At 40.3% G+C, this 15287-nt stretch overlaps 1 protein-coding gene across 7 annotated transcripts in view; it reads left to right on the plus strand.

Moving 5' to 3' along the window:
* Window positions 1–15287, plus strand: part of LOC117342358 (leucine-rich repeat and calponin homology domain-containing protein 2-like) — a 98313-nt gene that overhangs the window by 38623 nt on the left and 44403 nt on the right. For all 7 annotated transcript variants that reach the window (XM_033904504.1, XM_033904502.1, XM_033904505.1 and 4 more), the window contains exon 3: window positions 11715–11844. In XM_033904504.1, the coding sequence (XP_033760395.1) occupies window positions 11715–11844 (130 nt within the window). The remainder of the gene's footprint in view (window positions 1–11714; window positions 11845–15287) is intronic.

Genomic DNA, 15287 nt, shown 5'->3' on the forward strand with positions numbered 1-15287 from the left:
TTGTTGTAAAAACTGGCAAGGGTCACACTCGTACATTTCCTTTTCAAGCACATTTAGTTAATGGTCCAAAAAGAACCCATGAAGAGTTTATTCAACACGGTGAAAATGCCTTTGCGTCAGCAACAACAGTGTTTGGTGTAAAGGGACCATCTTGGTGGGTGAATATTTCTGCAGACATAATACGAGGAACTGCCATAGATTACATGCATACAGTTTTGCTAGGTATTGTTCGAAGGCTTTTAAAACTTTGGTTTGATCCTAAATTTTCTAATGAAGCCTATTCAGTCTCGGGTTTTGTGGACATAGCAGACAAAAGACTAGTTTGTATCAAACCACCCTATTTCATCAAACGCCACCCAAGGAGTATAAAGGAACATTCACAATACTGGAAAGCCTCTGAGTGTCGTTCATGGCTCTTTTATTATTCAGTGCCAGTTCTCTTTGGTGTACTGAAGAAAGATTTTTTTGAACACTATCTGTTATTTGTAGATGCAATCTTCTTGATGAACTTGGATTCCATTTCATCAGAGGAGATGGTGCACTGTGAAGAACTACTTAAAAAAATTCTGTTGTCTTTTTTCCACACTTTATGGTGTAAATAATATGTCGGCAAACTTACATCAATTGTTGCATTTACATGAGGTTGTGAGACAATGGTATATTCATGCTTTTCGTTTGAAAGCATGAATGGTAAATTGCTGAAACTCTTTCATGGAACACAGTCTCCAGCTGTTCAAATAGCCAATGCAGTGTCAACCCTTATGAAGTTACCAATCCTAGAACAAAATATGAAAGCTGAAGGTGTAGTGTCAGAACTTTATTTTAAACTTTCTAGTACAGGTGATCGACACAAAATTACTGAAACCATATGTGAGGGTGTGCACTTAATAGGAGCTACACATTCCAGAAATATTCAACCAAATCATTACATTGCAATTGCTCAATTTTTGAAAAGTGCTCCAGCAAAGTGCTTTGTGTTTTACAGGATTTTGATAAAAGGATTGATGTTCCATAGCAGTACTTATAAAGTTACATCAAGAAATTCATACACTGTGCAGTTTAAAATGGGAAGTCACACATTTATTGGACAAATAGTGTTTTATGTAAAATGCTTCCCAGTTTGTACTTGTAGCGCAAGTTCTTGTAAATGTGCACAATTTATAGCTGTTGTTAGGAAAATATCAGTAGCAAAAAACATCCTGTGCCACCCTGGTGATGTTGTCACACCAAAACTTGATAACATTATGAGTGGTGTGTTGACTGATAACTATGTAGCAATTCCTGTTACGGATATATTAGACCTTTGTGCATTTGTTGACTTTTATCGCCAAGATCGAAGGGTATTTGTATGTGTACGACCAAACAGAAAAGAAGCAGATTAATTAATGGGAAAACTAGATCACTTGGTAATTTTTTCCCTTTAGGATTAAATTAAAAAACAGTTTGTTCACATATATGACTGATTTTGTAATTTTGACTGTGTATCAGCTAGGTTTCATATGTAAATATATATATAATACTGAAGTCTGCTTTTTCTTCAGAAAAATGTGAAGATTGATTATTTGACAAATTCTTTTCAGATAATAATTGAATCTTCGGTTTCTTAATAGATTAAATTAACTTGTGTTCTATATATAGTTTCTATACTTGTCAGTCTTCATATATATAGCATGTATGTATTCATCTTCTTTCTAGTTGTGCATGTATTTATAAAAAGTTTATATCATAAATATAAAAAAAAATACAATAAATTTATTAAATTGCATCTTTTCTAATTTGTATATATGTATTTATTAGGTCATCTGACTCAAAGGGTCAGGATGACCTATAGTCATTATGCTTTGTCCGTCGTCCGTTGTGCATACGCTTTTCACATTTCAAACTTCTTCTCAAGTTCCACTGGTGTAATCGATTGAGCTGGCACTTGCCTGGAATGATCCTGAGATAGTCCTGACCAAGTGGGGTTATTTATTGGATCGGTCTGAAATCCAAGATGACCGCCATCTTGGAGAACACAATTTAAACTTCTTCTCCACTTCCACTTGTGACATTGAGCTGGAAATCGGTGAGGATGTTAAGGGAGGGGAGCCAACAAAGTGTTATTTTTCAGCCTCATAAAAACTCTGAATATAACATAATATGGCAGCCATTTTATAACATGATTGCGCAATCATGGTTTCCCAGAACAACACCTATTTTAAACATCTTCTCAAGTTTCACCAATAACTTAACTGAAATGATCCGGGAATGGTCCTGATCAAGTGTTGTTATTTTTCAGGTAAGTCTAAAATCAAGAATAGCTGCCATGGCCAACAGTGCACTATATATACTGGGTACAGAGTATTTGTACTACAATAAATAGTATAAAGGTCATTAGAGTCAGATGTACGTTATATGTATAAGGCCCAGGGGCCTCTTGTTTTATATCTCTACAATAATAGATATGTTGGTCTGGTCCATTTTGCTATATAAGCATTTACAAAACCAAGAGTCTGCTAGCCAAGCTAGTGAATAATATTTGTTAGATATATATATATATAATTGTAATGAAGTAATAACGACAGTATACAAACTAGTTAATTATTGAATTTTCGAGGCAATCTGCCCCTTTATCAATTACATTACATATTACAAACAATCACATATAGACATAGAACATGGAACAGTACGTTACACAAATATTGTTTTGTTGTGAAAACAATACCCCTCAGCTGATAAATAATTCGTGGAGGGCTTATTATAATTAATAGCAAAACATCTTGGGGTGGTGTACAGATGCCAAAAGAAAAATGAATAGATAAATAATATAACTAAAAGGTTTAACAAAATAACATCGCAATATATATGTATATGATATATAGTTATATACATAGGTTATATTTATATATATAACATAGTAACACAAATGACGAAGGAAGACAATTTTAGATTATATTTATATACAGATATTTATAATATATTGTTATATATATATATATGGTTATTTTTATTTGCAAGCCTTAATTATGATATTGTGGTGATTTATATGAATTCATAGTCTTGGCAAGCTTGCAGAAAACCCGCAAGCTTGCAGAAAGACTCGCAAGCTAACAGAAATACTCGCAAGCTTGCAGAAATACCCGCAAGCTTGCAGAAAGACACGCAAGCTAACAGAAATACTCGCAAGCTTGCAGAAAGACCCCGCAAGCTTGCAGAAAGACCCCGCAAGCTTGCAGAAAGACCCCGCAAGCTTGCAGAAAGGCCGCAAGCTTGCAGAAAGACTCCGCAAGCTTGCAAAAAGACCCGCAAGCTTGCAGAAAGACTCGCAAGCTTGCGATCTTAATTTTGCAAGCTTATAGATAGCTTGCTATATGAACCAAATTCCCTGCGAGCTTGCGCAAGCTTCCTACTAGCTTGCATATAGCTTGCAGAGAGTAAAATAAGCTTGCGGCAAGCTCGTCGCAAGCTTGCGGCAAGCAAGTATTTTTGTTTGGGACTAGCTGTACTATCTCAGCCCCTCTATATGATACCCTGGGTGTTTGAAGTAATAAGACCCACTAGCTGTACTATCTCAGCCCTCTATATGATACCCTGGGTGTTTGAAGTAATAAGACCCACTAGCTGTACTATCTCAGCCCTCTATATGATACCCTAGGTGTTTGAAGTAATAAGACCCACTAGCTGTACTATCTCACCCTCTATATGATACCCTGGGTGTTTGAAGTAATAAGACCCACTAGCTGTACTATCTCACCCTCTATATAATACCCTGGGTGTTTGAAGTAATAAGACACACTAGCTGTACTATCTCAGCCCTCTATATGATACCCTAGGTGTTTGAAGTAATAAGACCCACTAGCTGTACTATCTCAGCCCCTCTATATGATACCCTGGGTGTTTGAAGTAATTAGACCCACTAGCTGTACTATCTCACCCTCTATATGATACCCTGGGTGTTTGAAGTAATAAGACACACTAGCTGTACTATCTCACCCTCTATATGATACCCCGGGTGTTTGAAGTAATAAGACACACTAGCTGTACTATCTCAGCCCCTCTATATGATACCCTGGGTGTTTGAAGTAATAAGACCCACTAGCTGTACTATCTCAGCCCCTCTATATGATACCCTAGGTGTTTGAAGTAATAAGACACACTAGCTGTACTATCCCAGCCCTCTATATGATATCCTGGGTGTTTGAAGTAATAAGACACACTAGCTGTACTATCCCAGCCCTCTATATGATACCCTGGGTGTTTGAAGTAATAAGACCCACTAGCTGTACTATCTCACCCTCTATATGATACCCTGGGTGTTTGAAGTAATAAGACACACTAGCTGTACTATCTCAGCCCCTCTATATAATACCCTGGGTGTTTGAAGTAATAAGACACACTAGCTGTACTATCCCAGCCCTCTATATGATATCCTGGGTGTTTGAAGTAATAAGACACACTAGCTGTACTATCTCAGCCCTCTATATGATATCCTGGGTGTTTGAAGTAATAAGACACACTAGCTGTACTATCTCAGCCCTCTATATGATATCCTGGGTGTTTGAAGTAATAAGACCCACTAGCTGTACTATCCCAGCCCTCTATATGATACCCTAGGTGTTTGAAGTAATAAGACCCACTAGCTGTACTATCTCACCCTCTATATGATATCCTGGGTGTTTGAAGTAATAAGACCCACTAGCTGTACTATCTCACCCTCTATATAATACCCTAGGTGTTTGAAGTAATAAGACACACTAGCTGTACTATCTCACCCTCTATATAATACCCTGGGTGTTTGAAGTAATAAGACCCACTAGCTGTACAATCCCAGCCCCTCTATATGATACCCTGGGTGTTTGAAGTAATAAGACCCACTAGCTGTACTATCTCAGCCCTCTATATGATACCCTGGGTGTTTGAAGTAATAAGACACACTAGCTGTACTATCTCAGCCCCTCTATATGATACCCTGGGTGTTTGAAGTAATAAGACACACTAGCTGTACTATCTCAGCCCTCTATATGATATCCTGGGTGTTTGAAGTAATAAGACACACTAGCTGTACTATCTCACCCTCTATATGATACCCTGGGTGTTTGAAGTAATAAGACCCACTAGCTGTACTATCCCAGCCCTCTATATGATATCCTGGGTGTTTGAAGTAATAAGACACACTAGCTGTACTATCTCACCCTCTATATGATACCCTGGGTGTTTGAAGTAATAAGACCCACTAGCTGTACTATCTCACCCTCTATATGATACCCTGGGTGTTTGAAGTAATAAGACACACTAGCTGTACTATCTCACCCTCTATATGATACCCTGGGTGTTTGAAGTAATAAGACCCACTAGCTGTACTATCTCACCCTCTATATGATACCCTGGGTGTTTGAAGTAATAAGACCCACTAGCTGTACTATCTCAGCCCTCTATATGATATCCTGGGTGTTTGAAGTAATAAGACACACTAGCTGTACTATCTCACCCTCTATATAATACCCTGGGTGTTTGAAGTAATAAGACACACTAGCTGTACTATCTCAGCCCCTCTATATAATACCCTAGGTGTTTGAAGTAATAAGACCCACTAGCTGTACTATCTCACCCTCTATATGATACCCTAGGTGTTTGAAGTAATAAGACCCACTAGCTGTACTATCCCACCCTCTATATGATACCCTAGGTGTTTGAAGTAATAAGACACACTAGCTGTACTATCTCAGCCCCTCTATATGATACCCTGGGTGTTTGAAGTAATAAGACACACTAGCTGTACTATCCCACACCTCTATATCACACCCTAGGTGTTTGAAGTAATAAGACCCACTAGCTGTACTATCTCAGCCCCTCTATATGACACCCTGGGTGTTTGAAGTAATAAGACCCACTAGCTGTACTATCTCACCCTCTATATGATACCCTAGGTGTTTGAAGTAATAAGACACACTAGCTGTACTATCTCACCCTCTATATGATACCCTGGGTGTTTGAAGTAATAAGACCCACTAGCTGTACTATCTCAGCCCTCTATATGATACCCTGGGTGTTTGAAGTAATAAGACCCACTAGTTGTACTATCTCAGCCCTCTATATGATATCCTGGGTGTTTGAAGTAATAAGACCCACTAGCTGTACTATCTCAGCCCTCTATATGATACCCTGGGTGTTTGAAGTAATAAGACACACTAGCTGTACTATCTCACCCTCTATATGATACACTGGGTGTTTGAAGTAATAAGACCCACTAGCTGTACTATCTCAGCCCCTCTATATGATACCCTAGGTGTTTGAAGTAATAAGACACACTAGCTGTACTATCTCACCCTCTATATGATACCCTGGGTGTTTGAAGTAATAAGACACACTAGCTGTACTATCTCACCCTCTATATGATACCCTAGGTGTTTGAAGTAATAAGACCCACTAGCTGTACTATCTCAGCCCCTCTATATGACACCTTTGGAGTTTGGAGTAATAAGATATTGAAAATGGTTGTTTGTAAATGCATATAAATGAATGTTGGATGATTAAGTTCCAAATAACACTTCTCATTAGATGCCCACATAGCTAGATGTTCAATAATGCAAGTGCCCTTCTCCAGTTTCTGATAGGAATGAATTATAGATCAGACTAATGTGGCAGATGATACAGGACTTCTAGCTAGGTAGTATGTACATATATGTTTGTGTTATAGGTTTTGTGCCAATTATAATATTTGTTTGTTTACTGGGTTTATCACTTTATGATTAAGTGGGATAATTTTGTGGCAGATTATACGTGTAGCAGCTGTTGGCTTCCACACTGACCACATGTACATAAGGGAAGGGTCCATCACATGCTATTTAGAACAATTAGGTTAACAATAATTGTTTTGCCTATACAGTTACAACCACAACACAAACACTGGACAGTCTGTGGTCCCAGCTACCAGAGAAACACCAGTCATGCATCAGATCTTTAATTTATGATGAATGGACTGGCCAGCAGACTAGAGGCATTAGGGTTATATTGAACACCTAGCTCTGTAAATTGGGATGATCTGGAGTGTTAATGAGATTTGAAGAAATTCTAAAAAAAACAATAGAAAATGCAGACATAAGGAAACTATTAATTCTCACCTAAATCAATAAAATGAGGAAAAACCATAGTAAAAATTACACAGCAAATCAGACCAGGTGTTCTGGAAGGGTAAGCGTCCTCTGCTTCATCATCAACACCTGTCGTACAAATCTTTGTTTCATCATGATCATCAACACCTGTCGTACAAATCTCTGCTTCATCAACAACGCCTGTCATACAAATCTCTGCTTCATCATCAACACCTGTCATACAAATCTCTGCTTCATCATCAACACCTGTCGTACAAATCTCTGCTTCATCAACAACACCTGTCGTACAAATCTCTGCTTCATCAACAACACCTATCATAAAAATCTCTGCTTCATCAACAACACCTGTTGTACAAATCTCTGCTTCATCAACAACACCTGTCGTACAAATATTTGCTTCATCAACAACACCTGTCGTACAAATCTCTGCTACATCAACAACACCTATCATAAAAATCTCTGCTTCATCAACAACACATGCTGTACAAATCTCTGCTTCATCAACAACACCTGTCGTACAAATCATTGTTTCATCAACAACACCTGTCGTACAAATCTTTGTTTCATCAACAACACCTGCCGTACAAATATCTGCTTCATCAACAACATCTGCCGTACAAATCTCTGCTTCATCATCAACACCTGTAGTACAAATCTCTGCTTCATCAACAACACCTGTCGTACAAATCTCTGCTTAATCATCAACCCCTGTCGTACAAATCTCTGCTTCATCAACAACACCTGTCGTACAAATCTAAGTAAAGCTTCATCAACGACACCTGTCGTACAAATCTCTGCTTCATCATCAACACCTGTCGTACAAATCTCTGCTTCATCAACAACACCTGTTGTACAAATCTAAGTAAAGCTTCATCAACAACACCTGTCGTACAAATCTCTGCTTCATCAATAGCACCTGTCATAAAAATCTCTGCTTCATCAACAACACCTGTCGTACAAATCTCTGCTTCATCATCAACACCTGTCGTACAAATCTCTGCTTCATCATCAACACCTGTCGTACAAACCTAAGTAAAGCTTCATCAAGAACACCTGTCGTACAAATCTCTGCTTCATCATCAACACCTGTCATACAAATCTCTGCTTCATCAACAACACCTGTCGTACAAATCTCTGCTTCATCATCAACACCTGTCATACAAATATCTGCTTCATCAACAACACCTGTCATGCAAATCTAAGTAAAATCTGGTTTAAGTCACATTCAAAATGTGACCTTGTGTATAGTTACAGGAAACCACAAGGCATATAAACATTCATGTCTGACTTCATATCACATAAGGAAATACAACTTTTTATGATCAGATATGATCATCATCCAAATGATTATTTATCCAAGGCAACAGAGTTGGGTGTATGATAAGTAATGCCAATGGATCAATCAAGTTATATTTATTACTGGTGTGGATTATAATTAACTATAGACCAGTGTGTCATGGCAACAGCTAATGATACAGAACTTAACAAGCCGTCAGAAGTTAAAGTACTTTTAAATGTACTTGCTGGACCAGTATTGATTAGAATTCTGCAAACCAAGAATATTTCACCCTCATAGGCCTGTGTAGCTCCAATTTTTCATTAGACTGAATTCCAGATTTGGTACAGCCCAGCAGTATAATGGGTGGTAGGTTTGTACTGCCCTGACATTTTGATATATAGTAATGGTATACACCATTGACATCAAATTTATCATGGCCTCAATAGGATTCACACACTAGTTTTGTTAATTGGAATATTTAATGTTGCCAGAAAATAGTCCCAAATCTTTCTCAGAATCTTGAACTTATAAAATTGAATTTTGCTTCTTATGATTGATTCATCCTGATATATAGACATATATGAACATGGACATTTCAGTTCAATGCTATCACAACTTTACATACAAAGCATTTGTTCACATCCTTTCCCAACTTATTTGGGATTAAAATGCAATTAAATATTCAAGTGATATTTATTTTAACAAGCTTTGTTCCTTCTTAGGTGACCTTGGAATGAGGTTTTCTAAGTGTTGATCCAAGCTTTGAGTAAGAAATAGTGTTACATTTTTTTTTTTTAGTGAATTAAGTGGATTTTTGGACTAATGCCTGTGGGGAGAGATAGGGGTTGGAGGTGACTGGCATGTCAGAGGGATTGTTTATAGAGGTAGTTATCTGTGTACTGACAACAGCTTCATAGGGATTATATCTGGGGGCAGAGCTAGAAGTAAGAACTGGTTTATAACAGTCACTGCTGAAACAACACAATTTAAAGTCTGTATACAGTAGCTGTAGTCTTCTGTTGGTTGCACTTTCCTGTAGGTACCACCTACTGTTCCTATTGCATGATTGTAAGAGGTGCCTACATTTGGTATCTTTTCTCCTTTCTAAGCAACTTTTTCCTTCCTAATGTCTCCCTTGACACTGCCTCCCTTTTGATCCTTAGTTGAGCATTTGCCCCTGTGAGAAAGACTTTGGGTTATGTCCCCCTGGCTGAGACATACCAGAGTTAGTGTATGTAGTTCCTTGTCTTGCTAAATACTCAGCATAATGGGAGTGGGACGACTGTTTGGCCCGGTGGGGTGCGTGGCCAGTCCTGGGTGTCTATTGGGAGTGGGACGACTGTTTGGCCCGGTGGGATGTGTGGCCAGTCCTGGGTGTCTATTGGGAGTGGGACGACTGTTTGGCCCGGTGGGGTGCGTGGCCAGTCCTGGGTGTCTATTGGGAGTGGGACGACTGTTTGGCCCGGTGGGATGTGTGGCCAGTCCTGGATGTCTTTTGGGAGTGGTACGACTGTTTGGCCCAGTGGGGTGCGTGGCCAGTCCTGGGTGTCTATTGGGAGTGGGATGACTGTTTGGCCCGGTGGGGTGCGTGGCCAGTCCTGGGTGTCTATTGGGAGTGGGACGACTGTTTGGCCCGGTGGGGTGTGTGGCCAGTCCTGGGTGTCTATTGGGAGTGGGACGACTGTTTGGCCCGGTGGGGTGCTGGCCAGTCCTGGGTGTCTATTGGGAGTGGGACAACTGTTTGGCCCGGTGGGATGTGTGGCCAGTCCTGGGTGTCTATTGGGAGTGGGACAACTGTTTGGCCCGGTGGGGTGCGTGGCCAGTCCTGGGTGTCTATTGGGAGTGGGACAACTGTTTGGCCCGGTGGGGTGCGTAGCCAGTCCTGGGTGTCTATTGGGAGTGGGACGACTGTTTGGCCCGGTGGGGTGTGTGGCCAGTCCTGGGTGTCTCAGGCAGTATGCTTCTGTGATGTATGATCAGTATAAATCCAACATCAGTTCCATGCTGTCAGAAGGAGAAAAAACTCTAAAATACTGCAGACTCCCAAAACACACAAATGAGGCTGTCCTTAAATGTTTTAAAAAAAAAATCTAAATTAGTTGCAAGTGTCAACGTTTAACCCTGTCATATACCAATACAATATTACTTAAGTACAGTCAACCCTGTCATATGCCAATATAATATTACTAAAGTACAGTCAACCCTGTCATATATATACCAATATAATATTACTAAAGTATCTTACAATATGCATTGTGATGCATTACCTATCATCACCAAAATGTTTCACAATTGTAACCTATATATTTCAACAAATGATTGGTAAATTTATATGTAATTCTTTGAAGAGGATGTGTTTAAAGAAGAAATTTCAATTAATATTACAAAAATGGTACATATATATAAAATAGACTGCTCACTATAGAACAACCAGCTAGTTCCAAAAGTATATACCGGTAATCAAATGTCGTTATAAAACAAATGTTCAAACATTGTGGTGCTTTGTTTGAAATTATATCCTTTCTGTACTAGCCTGTAATATAAGGAACCTGGAAGGGGAAGGTTTAAAATCTTAACAAGCTGAAGATAACCTTGATTTGGGATCATCAGAGTGGGAAGTACTTAGCACTTAGTCTGGGTTTGAGATGGTTATCAGAGAGTCATTAAGGGCAAAATGAAGATTTCTCTGTTTTAATACAGTAATTATCATTTGAATTAATGTAGTGCACTTTGAGAATTAGAAATAAACAAGAATGCAGGCCTTGTTTTAGAGAAAGTCAGGGGGACTATCAGAGATGAGATTTGTTTATGTGATGTTTGGAGTTCATTAGGCCATACTGATAGACACAGACAGTACTGAATCAAGGCTGTATTGTAAGGAGCTCCTATAATGGAGGTGAATGGGTGAGGAATCTCACTCTCCATAGTGAAATAGCACTGATTGAAAGGAGAGAAAAAAATAGAACATAAAAATCAGTTTGAAAAGTTTTTTTTTCTTGAGGGAAGGGAGATTCCATTCTCAATGTGATTTAGGTAATACCTTTCCCTAGTTTCCCTATCTATTTCTATAAATTCGTGACACAACTGAGCTATATAGAGTACCTTTTGTTGTTCTTTTGTTGGGAGAATAATGTTGAGGTAGATTTTTCAGGAATCCTGCAAATAAAAAATTGACTTTCAGGAAACTGAAGAAGATTTTGAGATATTTTTCTTTCCCAAACCAAATGTTTTAACTTCATTCTTATAAAGAAAAATATTTTGAAGTACCAGGTAGGTTATATTCATTTCCAGATTTTTTTAATGAATATACTCTAAACATTTTATTCGTATGTTATATTTTCCAGTCGGAACCAGCTTTCCGTGATCCCAGCATTCATCTCCCATTTACACCAACTGGAAGTCCTGATTGCTAGTCACAACAAGCTGGTCTCGCTTCCGGAGGAGATTGGTGTTCTCGACAAACTCATGGAAATAGTAAGTTACATATGAAGGTGATAATGTATGTCAGTAGTTTAAAGTGAACAAGAAAAAAAAAGAAAAAAATATACAGAAGACCCCAACAGTGATTTTCACATAGTCCTGTTGGCAAGTCACGCTGACCAATCTAGGTCGGAGACTGACACAACCAAAGCTGATGGTGATCCAGTCATCGTCATTCTGCACATCCACATCATCATATCCCAACAATAATGCAATTTTAAGTGGACAAACAAACTAAAATTTCACACTCTGCTGTCTTATGAGGAGTGCTTGTGTGTGATTTTTATTAGCTCACCTGGCCCGAAGGGCCGGTGAGCTTATGGCATGGCGCAGCGTCCGTCGTCCGTCGTCCGGCGTCCGTCCGTCGTCCGGCGTCCGTCGTCCGTCGTCCGTCCGTCAACTTTTCCTTTAAATCGCTACTAGTCCTAAACTACTCAGTGGATTTTGACCAAATTTGGTCTGAAGCATCCTTGGGTGAAGGGGAACCAATTTTGTATAAACGGTGGGTCTGGCCCCCCAGGGGCCTTAGGGGCGGGGCCCAATAGGGGAAATATAGCAAATTCTTTAAAATCCTTCTTCTTCTGTAGAAATGAAGGGATTTGATTCATATTTGGTCTGAAGCATCCTGGGGTGAAGGGGAACCAATTTTGTATAAACGGTGGGTCTGGCCCCCCAGGGGCCTTAGGGGCGGGGCCCAATAGGGGAAATATAGCAAATTCTTTAAAATCCTTCTTCTTCTGTAGAAATGAAGGGATTTGATTCATATTTGGTCTGAAGCCTCCTTGGGTGAAGGGGAACCAATTTTGTATAAACGGTTGGTCTGGCCCCCCAGGGGTCTTAGGGGCGGGGCCCAATAGGGGAAATATAGCAAATTCTTTAAAATCCTTCTTCTTCTGTAGAAATGAAGGGATTTGATTCATATTTGGTCTGAAGCATCCTTGGGTGAAGGGGAACCAATTTTGTATAAACGGTGGGTCTGGCCCCCCAGGGGTCTTAGGGGCGGGGCCCAATAGGGGAAATATAGCAAATTCTTTAAAATCCTTCTTCTTCTGTAGAAATGAAGGGATTTGATTAATATTTGGTCTGAAGCATCCTTGGGTGAAGGGGAACCAATTTTGTATAAACGGTGGGTCTGGCCCCCCAGGGGCCTTAGGGGCGGGGCCCAATAGGGGAAATATAGCAAATTCTTTAAAATCCTTCTTCTTCTGTAGAAATGAAGGGATTTGATTCATATTTGGTCTGAAGCCTCCTTGGGTGAAGGGGAACCAATTTTGTATAAACGGTGGGTCTGGCCCCCCAGGGGTCTTAGGGGTGGGGCCCAATAGGGGAAATATAGCAAATTCTTCAAAATCCTTCTTCTTCTGTAGAAATGAAGGGATTTTATTCATATTTGGTCTGAAGCCTCCTTAGGTGAAGGGGAACCAATTTTGTATAAACAGTGGGTCTGGCCCCCCAGGGGCCTTAGGGGCGGGGCCCGATAGGAGAAATATAGCAAATTCTTTAAAATCCTTCTTCTGTAGAAATGAAGGGATTTTATTCATATTTGGTTTGAAGCATCCTTGGGTGAAGGGGAACCAATTTTGTATAAACGGTGGGTCTGGCCCCCCCAGGGGCCTGGGGGGGTGGGGCCCAATAGGGGAATATTGTTTATTCTTTAAAATCCTTCTTCTTCTGCAGGAATAAAGGGATTTGATCCATGTTTGGTCTGAAGCATCCTTGGGTGAAGGGGAACCAATTTTGTATAAACGGTGGGTCTGGCCTCCTAGAGGCCTGAGGGGCGGGGCCCAATAGGGGAAATATAGCAAATTCTTTGAAATCCTTCTTCTTCTGTAGGAATAAAGGGATTTGATCCATATTTGGTCTGAAACATCCTTGGGTGAAGGGGAACCAATTTTGTATAAATGGTGGGTCTGGCCCCCCAGGGGTCTTAGGAGCGGGGCCCAATAGGGGAAATATAGCAAATTCTTTAAAATCCTTCTTCTTCTGTAGAAATGAAGGGATTTGATTCATATTTGGTTTGAAGCATCCTTGGTTGAAGGGGAACCAATTTTGTATAAACGGTGGGTCTGGCCCCCCAGGGGCCGTAGGGGTGGGGCCCAATAGGGGAAATATAGCAAATTCTTTAAAATCCTTCTTCTGTAGAAATGAAGGGATTTGATTCATATTTGGTCTGAAGCATCCTTGGGTGAAGGGGAACCAATTTTGTATAAACGGTGGGTCTGGCCTCCCAGGGGCGGGACCCAATAGGGGAAATATAGCAAATTCTTTAAAATCCTTCTACTTCTGTAGGAATAAAGGGATTTGATCCATATTTGGTCTGAAACATCCTTGGGTGAAGGGGAACCAATTTTGTATAAACGGTGGGTCTGGTCCCCCCAGGGGCCTGGGGGGTGGGGCCCAATAGGGGAATATTGCATATTCTTTAAAATCCTTCTTCTTCTGCAGGAATAAAAGGATTTGATCCATGTTTGGTCTGAAGCATCCTTGGGTGAAGGGGGACCAATTTTGTATAAACGGTGGGTCTAGCCTTCCAGGGACCTGGGGGTGGGGCCCAATAGGGGAATATAGCATATTTTTTAAAATCCTTCTTCTTCTGCAGGAATAAAGGGATTTGATCCATGTTTGGTCTGAAGCATCCTTGGGTGAAGGGGAACCAATTTTATATCAACGGTGGGTCTGGCCTCCCAGGGGCCTGGGGGGTGGGGCCCAATAGGGGAATATAGCATATTCTTTAAAATCCTTCTTCTTCTGCAGGAATAAAGGGATTTGATCCATGTTTGGTCTGAAGCATCCTTGGGTGAAGGGGAACCAATTTTGTATAAACGGTGGGTCGGCCTCCCAGGGGCCTTAGGGGTGGGGCCCAATAGGGGAAATATAGCAAATTCTTTAAAATCCTTCTACTTCTGTAGGAATAAAGGGATTTGATCCATGTTTGGTCTGAAGCATCCTTGGGTGAAGGGGAACCAATTTTGTATAAACGGTGGGTCGGCCTTCCAGGGGCCTTAGGGGTGGGGCCCAATAGGGGAAATATAGCAAATTCTTTAAAATCCTTCTACTTCTGTAGGAATAAAGGGATTTGATCCATATTTGGTCTGAAACATCCTTGGGTGAAGGGGAACCAATTTTGTATAAACGGTGGGTCTGGCCCCCCCCAGGGGCCTGGGGGGTGGGGCCCAATAGGGGAATATTGCATATTCTTTAAAATCCTTCTTCTTCTGCAGGAATAAAAGGATTTGATCCATGATTAGTCTTTAAATCGCTACTGGTCATAAAATTTTTCATGGATTTTAATTAGATTTGGTCAGGAACATCCTTGGGGGAAGGGGAACCGAGTTTGTATGAATTTTTACTCTGAACCCTCAGGGGCCTGAGGGGCGGGGCCAAATAGGGGAAATATGGTTAATCCTTTAAATCGCTACTAGTCATAAAGTTATGAA

This window comes from Pecten maximus, chromosome 14 (assembly GCF_902652985.1).
Source record: "Pecten maximus chromosome 14, xPecMax1.1, whole genome shotgun sequence".
Taxonomy (NCBI): domain Eukaryota; kingdom Metazoa; phylum Mollusca; class Bivalvia; order Pectinida; family Pectinidae; genus Pecten; species Pecten maximus.